The following is a 17351-nucleotide window of genomic DNA, read 5'->3' as shown; positions in this document are numbered from 1 at the left end:
TTTTGTTTTGTGGCAGGGATGGGGGGGTTAGTTTAAAAAAATTTAGAAGTTAGAGGAATGTGTTTAAATATACATAACCCCACCTTACAGTTTGACATAGATTTCATTTTTCGGTCTTTCCTTCAGTCAAGGAGGATTTTATATGTTAACGTTTATAATATATGTTAATGTTTATAATATGCTTTCCCACAGTACTAAGCAACAGGTGAACAGTTAAGTAAAATTAGAAAAAAACCTAAATGAATAAGAAATTATCACTCTACTACTAAAATGTCCTGATGTATGTGTGTGTGTGTGTGTGTGTGTGTATACACACACATAAATAACATCTATGGAGATTGTGGTTAGGGATGGAAGTACTAATGGGATGCCAGCACTTTTGTATTTCTGAGGGTCTTTCAGAATTTACAAAGTACTTTCACAAGTGTTACCTCATGTGATCCTTCTAAAGTCCGAGGTCACACATAAGCGATTAAGGTGGCACTGGAATCTAGTTCTCAACTTCAAATTTTTAGCTTTCATTTTACTTAACGTTTTCTAGACCCTCTTCCATAATGGTTTCATAATTATGCTTAGAGTTTTTTTCTTTTCTAGTTTCAAACCTAATTCATAAACTTGAGTGTATGACAACCACTTAGGGTAGTGCTGAGTGAGCTTTGAAGAAGGCCGACCTGAGGTTCTGCTCCACCTTCCTTTCGGAAGGACTGTGAGGATTCAACCATGAGCCTGGGAAAACCCTGAGCCAGGGAATAGTTATTTGTTTATAGTAAGAAAGTGCAACTCAGCAAAAATAAAATGCACCTTCCTCGTGCAATGTCGCGAACGCGTGCACACAGCATAATTTCCAGAAAGCAACTCTCGAATGCGAAGATCGGAAAGGACAGGAAATCTTTGGTATAAAGAAAGGTGCTCTACGTACACATAGCGGTGGTGGTTAAGGAGCCGGACTGGGCTTAGGGGAGGGGCGGAGCCTGGGTCGGGGTGGAGCTGACGCTGGGGGCGGTGCCTGCGCCGGGCCGACAACGGCGTAGCCCCGCCCCCGGCGTTGGCGGGAGATCTGAACGGTGGCAGAGTCGGTTACGGCCATTCCCTGAGGCGGCCGAACCGGAGTCGATGGTTTGGTTGGTCTCCTCAGACACCATGAGGAGGAGGGGCCCCGAGGAGGAGGCCTGCGGCGTGTGGCTGGACGCGGCAGCGCTGAAGAAGCGGAAAGCTCAGGTGGGACATTGGGGCACGAGAGGGTGGGTGAGGGAGCTAGGGGCCTGCCGGCAGGAGAAAGGAGGAGTTTGGGGGACCGGGAGGTAATGGAAGCAAAGTCGGGGACGAGAAAGGAACAGCTCTGGGATGTCATTGGTGAGAGGGAGTCTGAAAAAGGGTGAAAAATGGGGTTTGGGAAAGAGTGGAGAGAAAATGGCGGAAGGCAGGCAGTCTGTGGATGGATATGGAGACTGGGACAGCAAGGCTTCGAGGTATGGGGAGAGGGTGGAGAGAAAATTTGCTCCGAGGAGGTTTTTTTCTTTCTTTTTTTATTTTAAGTGTAATGGACATACAATATCCTATTAGTTTCAGGTGTATGTCATAGTGATTCGGTATTTTTATACATTATGAAATCCCCACTGTAACTCTAGTTACTGTGTCACCAAAATTATTTGAGTGTTACTGATTATATTCCTTATACTGTACATTACATCCCCATTACTAACTTATTTCATAACTGGAAGTTTGTGCCTCTTAATCGCCTTCACCTAGTTTGCCTGCCCTGCTTCCATATCCCTCCAGTAACCAGTGGTTTGTTTCCCATATTCAGGGGTCTGTTTCTGTTTTAAGATTCCACATATAAGTGAAGTCATACAATATTTGTCTTTGTTTGATTTATTTCACTTAGCATAATACCCTCTGGGTCCATCCATGCTATCACAAATGGCAAGATTGCATTCCTTATAGTTGGGAAATATTTCATTGTGTGTGTGTGTGTGTGTGTGTGTGTACCACATCCTCCTTATCCATTAATCTATCAATGGACTTAGGTTGTTTCTATATCGCTGCTATTGCTTCCATATTGGGGCTATTGTAAATAATGCTGCAATGAACATAGCAGTGCATATATCTCTTTGAATTGGTGTTTTTGTTTTCTTTGGGTTAACCTTAAAAAGAAAACAGTTATTTTACCAGCAAAATGGGTTTATTCAGGAATAGGAGAGAATTGCAGTTTAAGGCATTCAAGTTACAGCAAAACCATAGGCTCGTCCAACAAACAAAGGAGAGGAACTTTATTTTATGGAGAAGGGGGAGGAAGTTGGGAGGGGTTGTTTTGAACAAAAGTCCATTGGAGAAAAGCAAGAGTTCAGGGTATTGAAGGTTTCTCAGGCTGAGTAGCTGGGGTTGTCATTTTCTTGTAGGAGAGCAATATACATTTTTCCCTGTTGGGGCCTGTAATTGAGATTCCTTCCTGTTGTGGATTCTAAAATTGGGGTCTATAATTTACAATTCTTATAATTGACTTGGAGTGATATGGCTCCCCTGGCCTCCTGACTCCACTTTAGTGAGGTTTCCCTTTTAATTTTCACATTTTGCCCTTTTGATTAAGGTTGTGCTCTGAAAGCACTGCTGATCAAGATCAAGAGTCAGGTTATCCATAGTGTATGGTTTTGCACCTTAGTGCCAGGAGGGACCTTTCTGGAGTGTCATTATGTCAGAGAGAAAGTACATAGCACTTAGAAACAAGTGTAAGGCGACATTTGAGTAGTAAGTTTAAGAGGGAGAACTCTCAGGCACTTCCCATCATGGATCTGTTCTTGCTCCAGTACCAAATTGTCTTGATTACTGTGGCTTTGTAGTAGAGCTTGAAGTTGGGGAGCATAATTCCCCTAGGTTTATTCTTCCTTCTCAGAATTGCTTTGGCTATTCGGGGTCTTTTGTGGTTCCATATGAATTTTAGAACTATTTCTTCTAGTTTGTTGAAGAATGATGTTGGTATTTTGATAGGGATTGCATTGAATCTGTAGATTGCTTTAGGCCGGATGGCTGTTTTGACAATATTCTTCCTATCCATGATCATGGGATATGTTTCCATTTATTGGTATCTTCTTTAATTTCTCTCATGAGTGTCTTGAAGTTTTCAGCATATAGGTCTTTCACCTCCTTGGTTAGGTTTATTCCTAGGTATTTTATTCTTTTTGAGGCAATTGTTTTCCTGATTTCTCTTTCTGCTAGTTCATCATTAGTATATAGGAATGCAACAGATTTCTGTGTATTGATTTTGTATCCTGCAACTTTGCTGAATTCAGTCATTAGTTCTAGTAGTTTTGGTGTATTCTTCAGGGTTTTTTATATACATTATCATGTCACTGCAAACAGTGACAGTTTAACTTCTTCCTTACCAATTTGGGTGCCTTTTATCTCTTTGTGTTGTCTGATTGATGTGGCTAAGACCTCCAGAACTATGTTAAATAAAAGTGGGGAGAATGGGCATCCTTGTCTTGTTCCTGATCTTAAGTATGATGTTGGTTGTGGGTTTGTCATATATGGCTTTTATTATGATGAGGTACTTACCCTCTATGCTCATTTTGTTGAGTTGTTATCATGAATGGATGATGAATTTTGTCAAATGCTTTTTCAGCATCTATGGAGATGATCACGTGATTTTTGTACTTCTTTTTGTTGATGTGGTGTATGATGTTGATGGATTTTCGAATATTGTACCAACCTTGCATCCCTGGGATAAATCCCACTTAATCATGATGGGTGATGTTTTTAGGTATTTTTGAATTCAGTTTGCTAATATTTTGTTGAGTATTTTTGCATCTATGTTCATCAGGGATATTCATCTGTAATTTTCTTTTTTTGTGGTGTTTTTGCCTGATTTTGGTATTAGAGTGATGCTGCTTTCATAGAATGATTCTGGAAGTATTCCCTTCTCTTTCTCTTTTTGGAAAACTAAAGAAGATGGGTATTAGGTCTTCACTAAATGTTTGATAAAATTCAGTGATGAAGCCATCTGGTCTGGGGATTTTGTTCTTGGGCAGTTTTTTGATTACTAATTCAATTTCATTGCTGGTAATTGGTCTGTTCAGATTTTCTGTTTCCTCCTGGGTCAGTCTTGGAAGGTTGTATTTTTCTAGAACGTTGTCCATTTCTTCTAGATTATCCAATTTGTTAGCATGTAATTTTTCATAGTATTCTCTAATAATTCTTTGTATTTCTGTGGTGCTCAAAGTGATTTTTCCTTTCTCATTTCTGATTCTGTTTATGTGTATAGATTCTCTTTTTTTTTCCACGGTAAGTCTGGCTAGGGTTTTATCTGTTTTGTTTATTTTCTCAAAGAAATAATTCATTAATTCTTTCTATTGTTTTATTCTTCTCAATTTTATTTCTTCTCTGATCTTAATTATATCCCTCCTTCTACTGACTTTGGGCCTCATTTGTTCTTCTTTTTCTAGTTTCATTAATTGTGAGTTTAGACTGTTCATTTGGGATTGCTGTTTCTTGAGGTAAGCCTGTATTGCTATATACTTTCCTCTTAGAACAGCCTTCACTGAGTCCCACAGAAGTTGGGGTGTTGAACTGTTGTTTTCATTTGTCTTCATATATTGCTTGATCTCTGTTTTTATTCTGTCATTCATCCATTGATTATTTAGGAGCATGCTATTAAGCCTCCATGTGTTTGTGGGCTTTTTTTTTTTTGGGATCATTAATCTACAATTACATGAAGAAACATTATGTTTACTAGGCTCCCTCCTTCACCAAGTCCCCCCCACATACGCCTTCACAGTCACTGTCCATCTGCGTAGTAAGATGCTATAAAATCACTACTTGTCTTCTCTGTGTTGCACAGCCCTCCCCATGCCCCCCCCACTATACATGCTAATAGTAATGCCCCCTTTCTTTTTCCCCACCCTTGTCCCTCCCTTCCCACCCATCCTCCCCACTTCCTTTCCCTTTGGTAACTTAGTCCATTCTTGGGTTCTGTGATTCTGCTGCTGTTTTGTTCCTTCAGTTTTCCTTTGTTCTTATACTCCACATATGAGTGAAATCATTTGGTACTTGTCTTTCTCCGCCTGGCTTATCTCACTGAGCATAATACCCTCTAGCTCCATCCATGTTGTGCAAATGGTAGGATCTGTTTTTTTCTTATGGCTGAGTAATATTCCATTGTGTATATGTACCACATCTTCTTTATCCATTCATCTACTGATGGACATTTAGGTTGCTTCCATATCTTGGCTATTGTAAATAGTGCAGCGATAAACATTAGGGGTGCATCTGTCTTTTTCAAACTGGAGTGCTGCATTCTTAGGGTAAATTCCTAGAAGTGGAATTCCTGGGTCAAATGGTATTTCTATTTTGAGCATTTTGAGGAACCTCCATACTGCTTTCCACAATGGTTGAACAATTTACATTCCCACCAGCAGTGTAGGACGGTTTCCCTTTCTCCACAACCTCGCCAACATTTGTTGTTGTTTGTCTTTTAATTTGCATTTCTCTGATGACAAGTGATGTGGAGCATCTTTTCATGTGTCTGTTGGCCATCTGAATTTCTTTTTTGGAGAACTGTCTATTCAGCTCCTCTGCCCATTTTTTAATTGGATTATTTGCTTTTTGTTTGTTGAGATGTGTGAGCTCTTTATATATTTTGGATGTCAACCCTTTATCGGATCTGTCATTTATGAATATATTCTCCCATACTGTAGGATACCTTTTTGTTCTATTGATGGTGTCCTTTGCTGTACAGAAGCTTTTTAGCTTGATATAGTCCCACTTGTTCATTTTTGCTTTTGTTTCCTTTGCCCAGGGAGATATGTTCATGAAGAAGTCACTCATGTTTATGTCCATGAGATTTTTGCCTATGTTTTTTTCTAAGAGTTTTATTGTTTCATGACTTACATTCAGGTCTTTGATCCATTTGGAGTTTACTTTTGTGTATGGGGTTAGACAGTGATCCAGTTTCATTCTCTTACATGTAGCTGTCCAGTTTTGCCAGCACCATCTGTTGAAGAGACTGTCATTTCCCCATTGTATGTCCATGGCTCCTTTATCGTATATTAATTGGCCATATATGTTTGGGTTAATGTCTGGAGTCTCTATTCTGTTCCACTGGTCTGTGGCTCTGTTCTTGTGCCAGTACCAAATTGTCTTGATTACTGTGGCTTTGTAGTAGAGCTTGAAGTTGGGGAGCAAGATCCCCCCCCACTTTATTCTTCCTTCTCAGGATTGCTTTGGCTATTCGGGGTCTTTGGCGGTTCCATATGAATTTTTGAACTATTTGTTCCAGTTCGTTGAAGAATGCTGTTGGTAATTTGATAGGGATTGCATCAAATCTGTATATTGCTTTGGGCAGGATGGCTGTTTTGACGATTTTAATTCTTCCTAGCCTGGAGCATGGATGAGTTTCCATTTGTTAGTGTCCTCTTTAATTTCTCTTAAGAGTGTCTTGTAGTTTTCAGGGTATAGGTCTTTCGCTTCTTTGGTCAAGTTTATTCCTAGGTATTTTATTGTTTTTGATGCTATTGTGAATGGAATTGTTTTCCTGATTTCTCTTTCTATTAGTTCATTGTTAGTGTATAGGAAAGCCACAGATTTCTGTGTGTTAATTTTGTATCCTGCAACTTTGCTGAATTCCGATATCAGTTCTAGTAGTTTTGGAGTGGAGTCTTTAGGGTTTTTTATGTACAATATCATGTCATCTGCAAATAGTGACAGTTTGACTTCTTCTTTACCAATCTGGATTCCTTGTATTTCTTTGTTTTGTCTAATTGCTGTGTCTAGGACCTCCAATACTATGTTGAATAACAGTGAGGAGAGTGGGCATCCCTGTCTTGTTCCCGATCTCAGAGGACAAGCTTTCTCTCGCTGTTCAGTATGATGTTAGCTGTGGGTTTATCATATATGGCCTTTATTATGTTGAGGTACTTCCCCTCTATGCCCATTTTGTTGAGAGTTTTTATCATGAATGGATGTTGAATTCTGTCATGCTTTTTCAGCATCTATGGAGATGATCATGTGCTTTTTTCCTTCTTTTTGTTGATGTGGTGAATGATGTTGATGGATTTTCAAATGTTGTACCATCCTTGCATCCCTGGGATGAATCCCACTTGGTATGGTGTATGATCCTTTTGATGTATTTTTGAATTCGGTTTGCTGATGTTTTGTTGAGTATTTTTGCATCTACGTTCATCAGGGATATTGGTCTGTAGTTTTCTTTTTTGGTGGGGTCTTTACCTGGTTTTGGTATTAGGGTGATGTTGGCTTCATAGAATGAGTTTGGGAGTATTCCCTCCTCTTCTATTTTTGGAAAACTTTAAGGAGAATGGGTATTATGTCTTCTCTGTATATCTGATAAAATTCCGAGGTAAATCCATCTGGCCCGGGTGTTTTGTTCTTGGGTAGTTTTTTGATTACCACTTCAATTTCGTTGCTGGTAATTGGTCTGTTTAGATTTTCTGTTTCTTTCTGGGTCAGTCTTGGAAGGTTGTATTTTTCTAGGAAGTTATCCATTTCTCCTAGGTTTTCCAGCTTGTTAGCATATAGGTTTTCATAGTATTCTCTAATAATTTTTTGTATTTCTGTGGGGCCATCGTGATTTTTCCTTTCTCGTTTCTGATTCTGTTGATGTGTGTTGACTCTATTTTTCTCTTAATAAGTCTGGGTAGAGGCTTATCTATTTTGTTTATTTTCTCGAAGAACTACCTCTTGGTTTCATTGATTTTTTTCTATTGTTTTATTCTTCTCAATTTTATTTATTTATTTTCTGATTTTTATTATGTCCCTCCATCTGCTGACCTTAGGCCTCATTTGTTCTTCTTTTTCCAATTTCGATAATTGTGACATTAGACTATTCATTTGGGATTGTTCTTCCTTCTTTAAATATGCCTGGATTGCTATATACTTTCCTCTTAAGACTGCTTTTGCTGCATCCCACAGAATTCAGGGGCTTTGTGTTGTTGTTGTCATTTGTTTCTATATATTCCTTGATCTCCATTTTAATTTGGTCGTTGACCCATTGATTATTTAGGAGCATGTTGTTAAGCCTCCATGTGTTTGTGAGCCTTTTTGCTTTCTTTGTACAATTTATTTCTAGTTTTATACCTTTGTCATCTGAAAAGTTGGTTGGTAGGATTTCAATCTTTTGGAATTTACTGAGGCTCTTTTTGTGGCCTAGTATGTGGTTTATTCTGGAGAATGTTCCATGTGCACTTGAGAAGAATGTGTATCCTGTTGCTTTTGGATGTAGAGTTCTATAGATGTCTATTAGGTCCATCTGTTCTAGTGTGTTGTTCAGTGCCTCTGTGTCCTTACTTATTTTCTGTCTGGTGGATCTGTCCTTTGGAGTGAGTGGTGTGTTAAAGTCTCCCAAAATGAATGCATTGTATTCTATTTCCTCCTTTAATTCTGTTACTATTTATTTCACATATATTGGTGCTCCTGTATTGGCTGCATATATGTTTATAATGATTATATCCTCTTGTTCGACTGAGCCGTTTATCATTATGTAATGTCCTTCTTTATCTCTTGTTACTTTCTTTGTTTTGAAGTCTATTTTGTCTGATACTAGTACTGCAACTCCTGCATTTTTCTCCCTGTTGTTTGCATGAAATATCTTTTTCCATCCCTTGACTTTTAATCTGTGCATGTCTTTGGGTTTGAGGTGAGTCTCTTGTAAGCAGCATATAGATGGGTCTTGCTTTTTTATCCATTCTGTTACTCTGTGTCTTTTGATTGGTGCATTCAGTCCATTTACATTTAGGGTGATTATTGAAAGATATGTACTTATTGCCATTGCAGGCTTTAGATTTGTAGTTACCAAAGGTTCAAGGTTAGCTTTTTTACTACCTTACTGTCTTACTTAACTCGCTTATTGAGCTGTTGTAAACACAGTCTGATGATTATTTCTTTCCCTTCTTTTTCCTCCTCCTCCATTCTTCATATGTTGGGTGTTTTGTTCTGTGCTCTTTTTAGGAGTGCTCCCATCTAGAGCAGTCCCTCTAAAATACCCTCTAGAGGTGGTTTGTGGGAGGCAAATTCCCTCAACTTTTGCTTGTCTGGGAATTGTTTAATCCCTCCTTCATATTTAAATGATAATCGTGCTGGATACAATATTCTTGGCTCAAGGCCCTTCTGTTTCATTGCATTAAATATATCATGCCATTCTCTTCAGGCCTGTAAAGTTTCTGTTGAGAAATCTGATGATAACCTGATGGGTTTTCCTTTGTAGGTGACCTTTTTCCTCTCTCTTGCTGCCTTTAAAACTCTGTCTTTGTCCTTGATCTTTGTCATTTTAATTATTATGTGTCTTGGTGTTGTCCTCCTCGGGTCCCTTCTGTTGGGAGTTCTGTGTACTTCCGTGGTCTGAACGATTATTTCCTCCCTCAATTAGGGGAAGTTTTCAGCATTTATTTCTTCAAATACACTTTCTATCCCTTTCTCTCTCTCTTCTTCTTCTGGTACCCCTATAATGCGAATATTATTCCATTTGGATTGGTCACACAGTTCTCTTAATATTGATTCATTCCTGGGGATCCTTTTATTCTCTCTGCGTCAGCTTCTATGCATTCCTGTTCTCTGGTTTCTATTCCATCAGTGACCTCTTGCATCTTATCCATTCTGTTAATAAATTCTTCCAGAGATTGTTTCATTTCTGTAATCTCCTTCCGGATGTCATCCTTTAGCTCTTGCATATTTCTCTGCAGCTCCATCAGCATGGTTATGACCTTTATTTTGAATTCTTTCTCAGGGAGATTGGTTAGGTCTATCTCCCCAGATTCCTTCTCAGGGGAGGATGTCTGGGTTAGTCTGGTCTGTATCAAATTCTTCTGCCTTTTCATGGCAACAGAGTTAGTTGTGGGGAACTGGCGCGTGTGTTGGCTGAGAGAATGTCCCTTCTTGCTAGTTGTGGCCTTCCTCTCCCGGGAGAGCAACGACCCCTAGCGGCTTGTGCTGGGCAGCTGCGCGCAGACTGGTTGTCTGATTCTTGCCCAGCCGCTGTGAAAGGAGCTCTGCCCTGCTGCCTCAGGCTGCTGCTCCACTATGGCAGAGCAGCATCAGAGGGGAAAAGGGCGGGAGGCTGTTTAACTCTGTGAGGGGCCTCCGAGCTGCACTGCCGCCCAGGGGTTAGGGTGCCTGGAGTTCCCCGGGATTCCCAGCTGCTGGGCTAAGTGTCCCAGGATGTTTTCGTCCAGCTGTGGGGTTCCTGTCCCTTTAAGTCTTTCAAAATGCACTTACTTTCATTGTCCCAGGGGTGCCAGCTGCGGGGACCCACTTGCATGTTTTCCTGTCCCGTTTCCCTAGTATCCAGCACCCCACGCACTGTGTCTGCGCTCCCAGTGCAGATGGCTAGGGCTGGGTGTTTAGCAGTCCTGGGCTTCCTCTCCCTCCCCGCTCCAACTCCCCAACTCCTCTCCTCCTGCTGGGAGCTGGGGTGAGGGGCGCTCAGTCCCACTGGGCCACGGCTTGTATCTTACCCCCTTCACAAGGCACTGGGTTCTCGCAGGTGTAGATGTAGCCTGGCTGTTGTCCTGTATCTTCTGGTCTCTCTTTTAGGGATAGTTGTATTTGTTGAATTTTCAAAAATATATATGGTTTTGGGAGGAGATTTCCGCTGCTCTACTCACGTTGCCATCTTGGCTCTGCCTTTAGATATGCTTTTTTATACTGTGTAATATGCACAGGGCCTCCCTTTAATTCTGAGGTAGGGATAATTGGATGGAAGACTTTGTAGCTGGGCCCCTCTCAGTTCTAGCTGATGTGTTTTCACTTAGTCTTAATATTTGACTGAGATAAAACATAGATCTTTAAAGCCGTGGACCTTCTGAGAGAGCTATAACTGGGGCAGTAACACTCTGACTTAAGGAAGGAATGTCTTTCTACTCCTGTTATGTATGGCCAACTTGGTGAAAAGCTTCATTCCCAGATATTCTGTTAATTGAAGTCTTAACTTTTTCTGATAATCTTTAGTTTACTGTAGGTGTTGTTTATACAACTTAGTATACTTGTAGTAATTTCAGTAACTACTTATTAGTTTGCTTGTTTTTTCCCTTAAGCTGTAAGCTTTACCAGGGGTGAAACAGTCTGTTTTGTTCATCACTAATTTCCCAGTACCAAGCATATAGGTGCACAAATATTTGGCATACTATCTCACATATTTTTGAATATTTAGGATGTGTCTCCCATAAAATTTTGAGAGGTATGTGTCTGCTTGGGCTTCTTCACAGCATGGTGGCCAGGTTCCAAGAGTGAGCATCTCAAGAAAGCAAGACAGAAAGAAGTGCATGGCATTTTTGTGATCTAGTTTTGGAAATCATGTAGTGTTACTTTTATCATATTTTATTGGTCAGGCACTCATAATGTTCCCAAGTTCAAGGTTAGGGAATATGGACCTCACCACTTGGGAGGAGTAGCAAGGTCACATTTTAAGAAGAGCAGCATGAGAAATGGGAGATCTTGTATTGGCCATTTTTGAAAAACAGTGTAACAGTTGGTAGTTTTCATAAAATTTGGAAAAGTTTTGACCATTATTTCTTCAAATATAATTTCTGCCCTCTTCCACCCTGTTTTTTTGGATATCTAATTACATGTATGATGCCTGATATCCCACAGATTATAAAGGCTTTATTCTTTTGCAGTTTTTTTTCTCTCTGCTCCATTTGGATAGTTTATAATGCTGTGTCTTCAGGTTAACTGTTATTTGCTTCTGTAGTCTCTAATCTGTTATTAAGCCCATCTAGTGACTTTTTGTATCTTTCATTTCTCTCATTATTTCCATATTTTCCTTTACATCTTTGAGCATATTTATAGTAACTATTTTAAAGTATTGTCTACTAGTTCTGTCATCCCTGACATTTCTGGGTCTGTTTCTATTAACTGATTACCTACACCCCCGCCCCATCCCCTGCCCTATTCTTATGGATATTTTCCTGCTTCTTCACATATGTAGTAATTTTTTATTGTATGCTGGACATTATGAGTGCTACATTGTTGCTTGTCAGGATTCTGTTGTCTTTAAAGAATATTGAAATTTTTGGCAGGTAGTTAATTGCTAATCAGCTTGATACTTTCTATGCTTGCTTTTAAACTGTGTTAACAGGTTTGGAATAGCTTTTGATCTAGAGTTAGTTTAGTTCTATTGCTAAGGGATGATCCTTCTGAGAACTCTGCTGAATGCCTCTGGTGTTCAAGGAGGTCTCTTCTATGGCTAGGGGGATCTCTCCCAGCCTCATGTGAGCTCTGGGAATTGTCCAGATTGCAGTTCCTGGCATTTCTTTGTCTTGCCTTATGGGGTGTCACCTAACACATGTGTAGCCTAGGATTCAGTAATGGACCAAAGGGATCCCTATGTAGATTTCTAAATGTACAGATGATCCTTGAACAACACAGGTTTGAACTGCACAGATCCACTTATATGTGGGTTTTTTCAATATAGTGGAAAAAATTATTGAGATTGCAACAATTTGAAAAAACATTTTTTCTCTAGCTTACTTTATTATAAGAATATAGTATACAATACAAATACAAAGTATGTGTTAATCAACTGTTTATGTTATTGGTAAGGCTTTCTGGTCAACAGTAGGCTATTAGTAGTGAAGTTTTGAGGAGTCAGAAGTTATATGTGGGTATTTGACTGCATGGGGGATTGGTGCCCCTAATCCCTACATTGTTTGAGTCAGCTGTATTTCTCTGCCACAAATAGCAGCCACCTCAGCTTTCTCAAATTCCAATCTCAATCTAATCAGTTCATCAAGAATGCAGTGCTCTCCTTGGGAAGTCTATCTGTACATTGTGGTCTGGCAAGTGCTTCCAGGCAGAAAGCCAGGGTGATCACAGGGCTCACCTCTTTTGTTTTCTTTCTCTCAGGGATCACGGTCCTGTAGTGCCTGTTGTCCATTACCTAAAATCAATTTTTGCATGTATCTTTTCTAGTTTTGTGTGGTGGAAAGTTAATTTTACATCCAAGATTTATTTCTTCTTTTAAATACTTAAAGTATATTTTAATTTCCAAATTAAAAATGAAATGAAGTCATTTTGTGGCTCAAATTAATAATTTGGGTTCAAATTTCAGGACTGTCTCCAACTTGCAGCATGATATTGGCAAATACTATCTATTCTTTAGCTTTCACAGCCAAGTTGAATTGAATATAACCCCTGCTTCTCAGGCATTCCATAACAAGCAAATGGAAACAAAAACAAATCACACTAAATAAGGATGAGGTTATATTTAGTTTGTTGACAAAACTCACTTCCCAAACCTGTTTGGCCCATCTTCTCATTCACACTCTGAAGTATAAAGGAGCCTGAGATGAAAGTGTGGCAAGACTGAGTCTGTTTCATTGTATGCCAGGAACTGTGTAATGTGTAAGCCTTTTACAAAAATTAACTCACCAAGTCATCGTAACTGCCCTGTGGGATAGGTACTTTTACTGTCCCATTTCACATGTAAGATTGAGACACAGCAAGATTAAGTAACTTGCGGAGGGTCACACAGCTAACTGGTATCAGCAGCAGAATTGGGATTTATTTGAACCCAAGCTGTTTGATTCTGGAGCTATGCTCTTAACACTATGTGATTATTTAAGTATTGAAAGTGTATCAACTGCTGCTGCTGATAGGGAGGCACTGATGATCTTTAAATATAAAGGAGAGAGCATCTTCCCTAGAATCTCTTGAACAAATCCTATTTGTTCAGTCAGCCTGACTGAGTTCCATGGGAAAGCAGAAAGATTGGGCTGTAGTTGGAATATGTGATTCCTAAGAAAAACAAACACCATCAGTATGGCAGGAAATGGTAGAAGATGAGGTACAGCAAAAACTACCTAGAGAATATGATATGAGTGGAATCCAAAGGGTCCAGTGTGGTTCCTGAGGGTCCCTTGTGTTTGCTGAATCTCTCCTGTGTGGCCACTGTTTTGATATTAATAGGTTCTGTTACTCTTTCTCTCCTTTTCAGACACATCTAGTCAAGCCAAGCACCAAAATGCTAACACTTTTTCCTGGAGAGAGAACAGCTGAGATTTCTTTTACTCAAAGAACTCCCTCTACAGGCGTTCAGCAGACCAGCATTACTTCCTTCTTCACCTTGCAGCCAGGTATGGGGACCCATCCAGGAGCATACAGCGAGAAAAATGGAGTCTGCATTCTTCCATGCTGGAACATTTGTGAGAAATGGCGACACTAGTTGCGTTAGGCTTAGTTGACCTATTAGAAAAGGTTATAGAACACAAGAAATGATCCCCTTTTGAAAAGCAATATATACATACATACTTTACAAACATAACTTTTCTTGTTCTGTTTTGCTCAGTCTAATATTAGATATTTGTATTCCCTGACAGTAAGAAGAGGTGTACTTGGGAGTTGGGGTGCACAGGGGAATTGACCTGCCATTAAGTAGGTATATGTCTTGGATAGGCCACAGTGAGTTGTCCGTGGATTACTTGATATTTCTGTGTGAAGTTTCTCAAATTAGTCAAGGTTCAAAGATGCTTTTTTCTTAGAAAGGTTGGTATAAAGTTGGCTTGTGTCTCATCATCTTTTGGCAGTTCACATGTCCCTCTTCAGGGGACAGCTGCCTCAGAGCAGGCTGGGGCTTATAACCCAGGCTTCCTGTGAGCTGGAAGGCATGGGAGGAGAGCTCTAACTCCATGCAATTCCCAGGACTGCTTTGCATAAACCTTCAAAAATGCACTCTCCCTACTCCAAACAAAAACTTAAAACACCTCTTTCTTATAAGGATACAATAAAGGATACAATACAGATTTTTTTCAAAAACTCTTCCCATTTCAAAATTCTTGTGTATTCTGTAGTCTACGGAATTCTTAGGCAAAGTTGGGAACTCTTCCACAAATCGTAGCATGCAGGATAATTCTTTTTGGGGAGTTGGGGTGCACAAAAAATTAATTGTTTGTAATTAGACCTTGGTATAGTTTGCAGGGGAGTGGGAATTCCATATCATTTGTCCTTATCTTAAGGCAGAACAGGATCCATTCCATGCTGATATAACAGACAGGGTGGATATTGGTAACTTTCTTATTATTGTCCTTCCTACTGGTTGACTAAGCATCCTAATTGTCTTTTATTCCCTTTCCCATGAAATATTTGGGGGATGGAATATTTGTACTATATTTGTACTGTCACCAGAAGATTTCTTAAGAGTTGGATGGTTAATGTGGGACATGACAAAAATAATGTGTGTTGAACATGTTTCTCAAAGGATAATATCCAGGAGTATATATTTGGCCGGGATCACTATTTAGCAGAAAACACATTAAATAAAAAACAAAAGTAAAACTGATGTGCCCTATGTTAAACAAGCCCCACATATGAAAACTCAGCAGAAAAGTAAGCCGAGTTCTGAGTATACTATGTTTGACTTTGTTAGGTCACGGGAAACATCTATATATGTGAGTAGGGGTGTATAAGATCTGTATTTTAGAAATACCATTCAAGAGAGAATAAAGACTGGAAGGAAGATTAGCTACAAAGGTATATGGAGAGTCTTAAGACCCCTGCACTAGGTAGTGATAGTTGATACTAAATCCTGCTCCAGGCAGAGTTTTCCTACAGAATATTTGCTCATGTCTCTTTTACAGGGAAGACAAATGATGGTGGCCAGAGGAGTGTTTCATCTCATGTAGAAGGTCAGGCCAACGAAGAGTCTAAGAAGAAAGATGCAACCCAGCTAGACCATCTCATCCAGGGCTTGGGGCATGATTGCATGGCACCCCCTTTGGCCACTTCAACCCCTGCAGACATCCAGGAAGCTAGACTTTCTCCTCAGTCCCTCCAGACTTCTGGCCACCACAGAATGGGAACCCCAGTTTTGACTGAGCTATCTTTACTCCAGCCTGACACCTTCGTCTGTGCTGAACAGAGTAAAGCCTCACTGGCTTGTTCCTTCACCCAGAACTTGGAAAGTTCTTGCTTGCTGGATCGAAAGGAGGGAGAGAAAGATTCTTCCTGGGAGAGGGAATGGCTTCATGGATCTAAGAAAAAGAACTATAGGGGTATGAGGAGACACATTAAGCCACCTGGGGGCCAAGGCCATCAGCCCTTGGACAAGACTAAACTGGGAAAGGTGTCTGCTAAAGAAACCTGGCAGGCCCCTGTCCTCCTCCAAACATACAGGGATTCCTGGAGTGGAGAAAACACAGAATCCGTGAAACAAAGCCCTTCTCCTGTTTCAGTGTTTTCCTGGGACAGTGAAAAGAATGACAAGGACTCCTGGAGTCAGCTTTTCACTGAGGATTCCCAGGGCCAGCGGGTCATAGCCCACAGCTCTAGAGCTCCTTTCCGAGATGTAACTAACTGGAATCAGGGCTTGGGGAAGTGTCCTAAAAGCCTTCAGACTCAGGGCCAGGGTAGGCCCACTCAGTTAAATCTGCAGCCTGATTTCCTCTTTACCCAGGACTCTGAAGGTAATCAGGTTATCAGGCACCATGTCTAAATGTCTTTGTGAGAATTTGGATCTAATAGTACTTTGAAATGACAGAGATAACAGGTAAATATCTTGTGGCTGGGGAAGGTGTGTTTGGTAGGAAGTACATATGGAATGCAACTTGTCATTGAGCATTTTTTGTGTGTAAATAAAGCAGGTGAAGTGACTTGTTGAGACAGTGTGATTGCCATTGTGCCTTTTCCTGAGGAAGAGGTGGCTGGTGGATTCCCTCTGAGTCTGTGACAAGTCTATGACGGCAGGACAGGCACTTATCCTTTCACTAAAGAGGGGTTACTGTTAGTCAGCCTGCACCGAGCCATCTCTTTGCCCTTTCAGATGCCTGACTGGGACACTGCTGCTTATGGATGTGTGTTCTTTTAATCTCTCGCTGATATCTTATCCACTCAACCTGAACTTGGGACCGTTATTCCTGATTTGATTGGTAAGGCAAACTTTCCAGGCCCAGGTGTACAGGGTCAGGGATGACAAACCTGGAATGGTGGTGGTTGTTTTGTTTTGTTATTTTTGTGGTAACTTTACAGCATTTTAAATTCATATTCTGTTTAAACATCACTCCCTAAAATAGCCTGAGCTATATACCAATCTAGTGTGACCATATCATTCTACTATTAGGATGGGAGAGAACTTCCTTTGTAAAGCTATCAATCTAAATACATGACTGTTTATAAAGCTGATTCTGATGGTAATTAAAACATCAATTTTATTTTTGAAAAAGCAACTTTTTAATAGTTTACGTTCTGTAGCTGCCATGAGTCTGATTTGAACACCTGTGTTCTATCCAAGATGTTATGCACCAGGTGGCAGTTTCCCATGTTGCAGGTGTGGTACCTGGGAGGCTTAAACAGCCCTCTCTGGGGCAACCATGCAAGTTATAAGCTGGAACTGCTGTAAGAGCTCAGGGCAAAATCTC

At 40.2% G+C, this 17351-nt stretch overlaps 1 protein-coding gene across 1 annotated transcript; it reads left to right on the top strand.

The window, feature by feature from the left end:
- Positions 1 to 1057: 1057 nt before the first annotated feature.
- On the top strand, positions 1058 to 16781 carry AUNIP (aurora kinase A and ninein interacting protein). Its single transcript, XM_036914790.2, has 3 exons — positions 1058 to 1218; positions 13937 to 14075; positions 15576 to 16781. Exons 1-3 carry the CDS (start codon positions 1114 to 1116, stop codon positions 16427 to 16429), a joined length of 1098 nt encoding a protein of 365 aa, XP_036770685.2. The 5' UTR covers positions 1058 to 1113; the 3' UTR covers positions 16430 to 16781.
- Positions 16782 to 17351: the final 570 nt, after the last annotated feature.

Source organism: Manis pentadactyla, chromosome 4 (genome assembly GCF_030020395.1).
Source record: "Manis pentadactyla isolate mManPen7 chromosome 4, mManPen7.hap1, whole genome shotgun sequence".
In the NCBI taxonomy this organism is placed as follows: domain Eukaryota; kingdom Metazoa; phylum Chordata; class Mammalia; order Pholidota; family Manidae; genus Manis; species Manis pentadactyla.
This window is presented reverse-complemented; position numbering and strand designations above follow the sequence as displayed.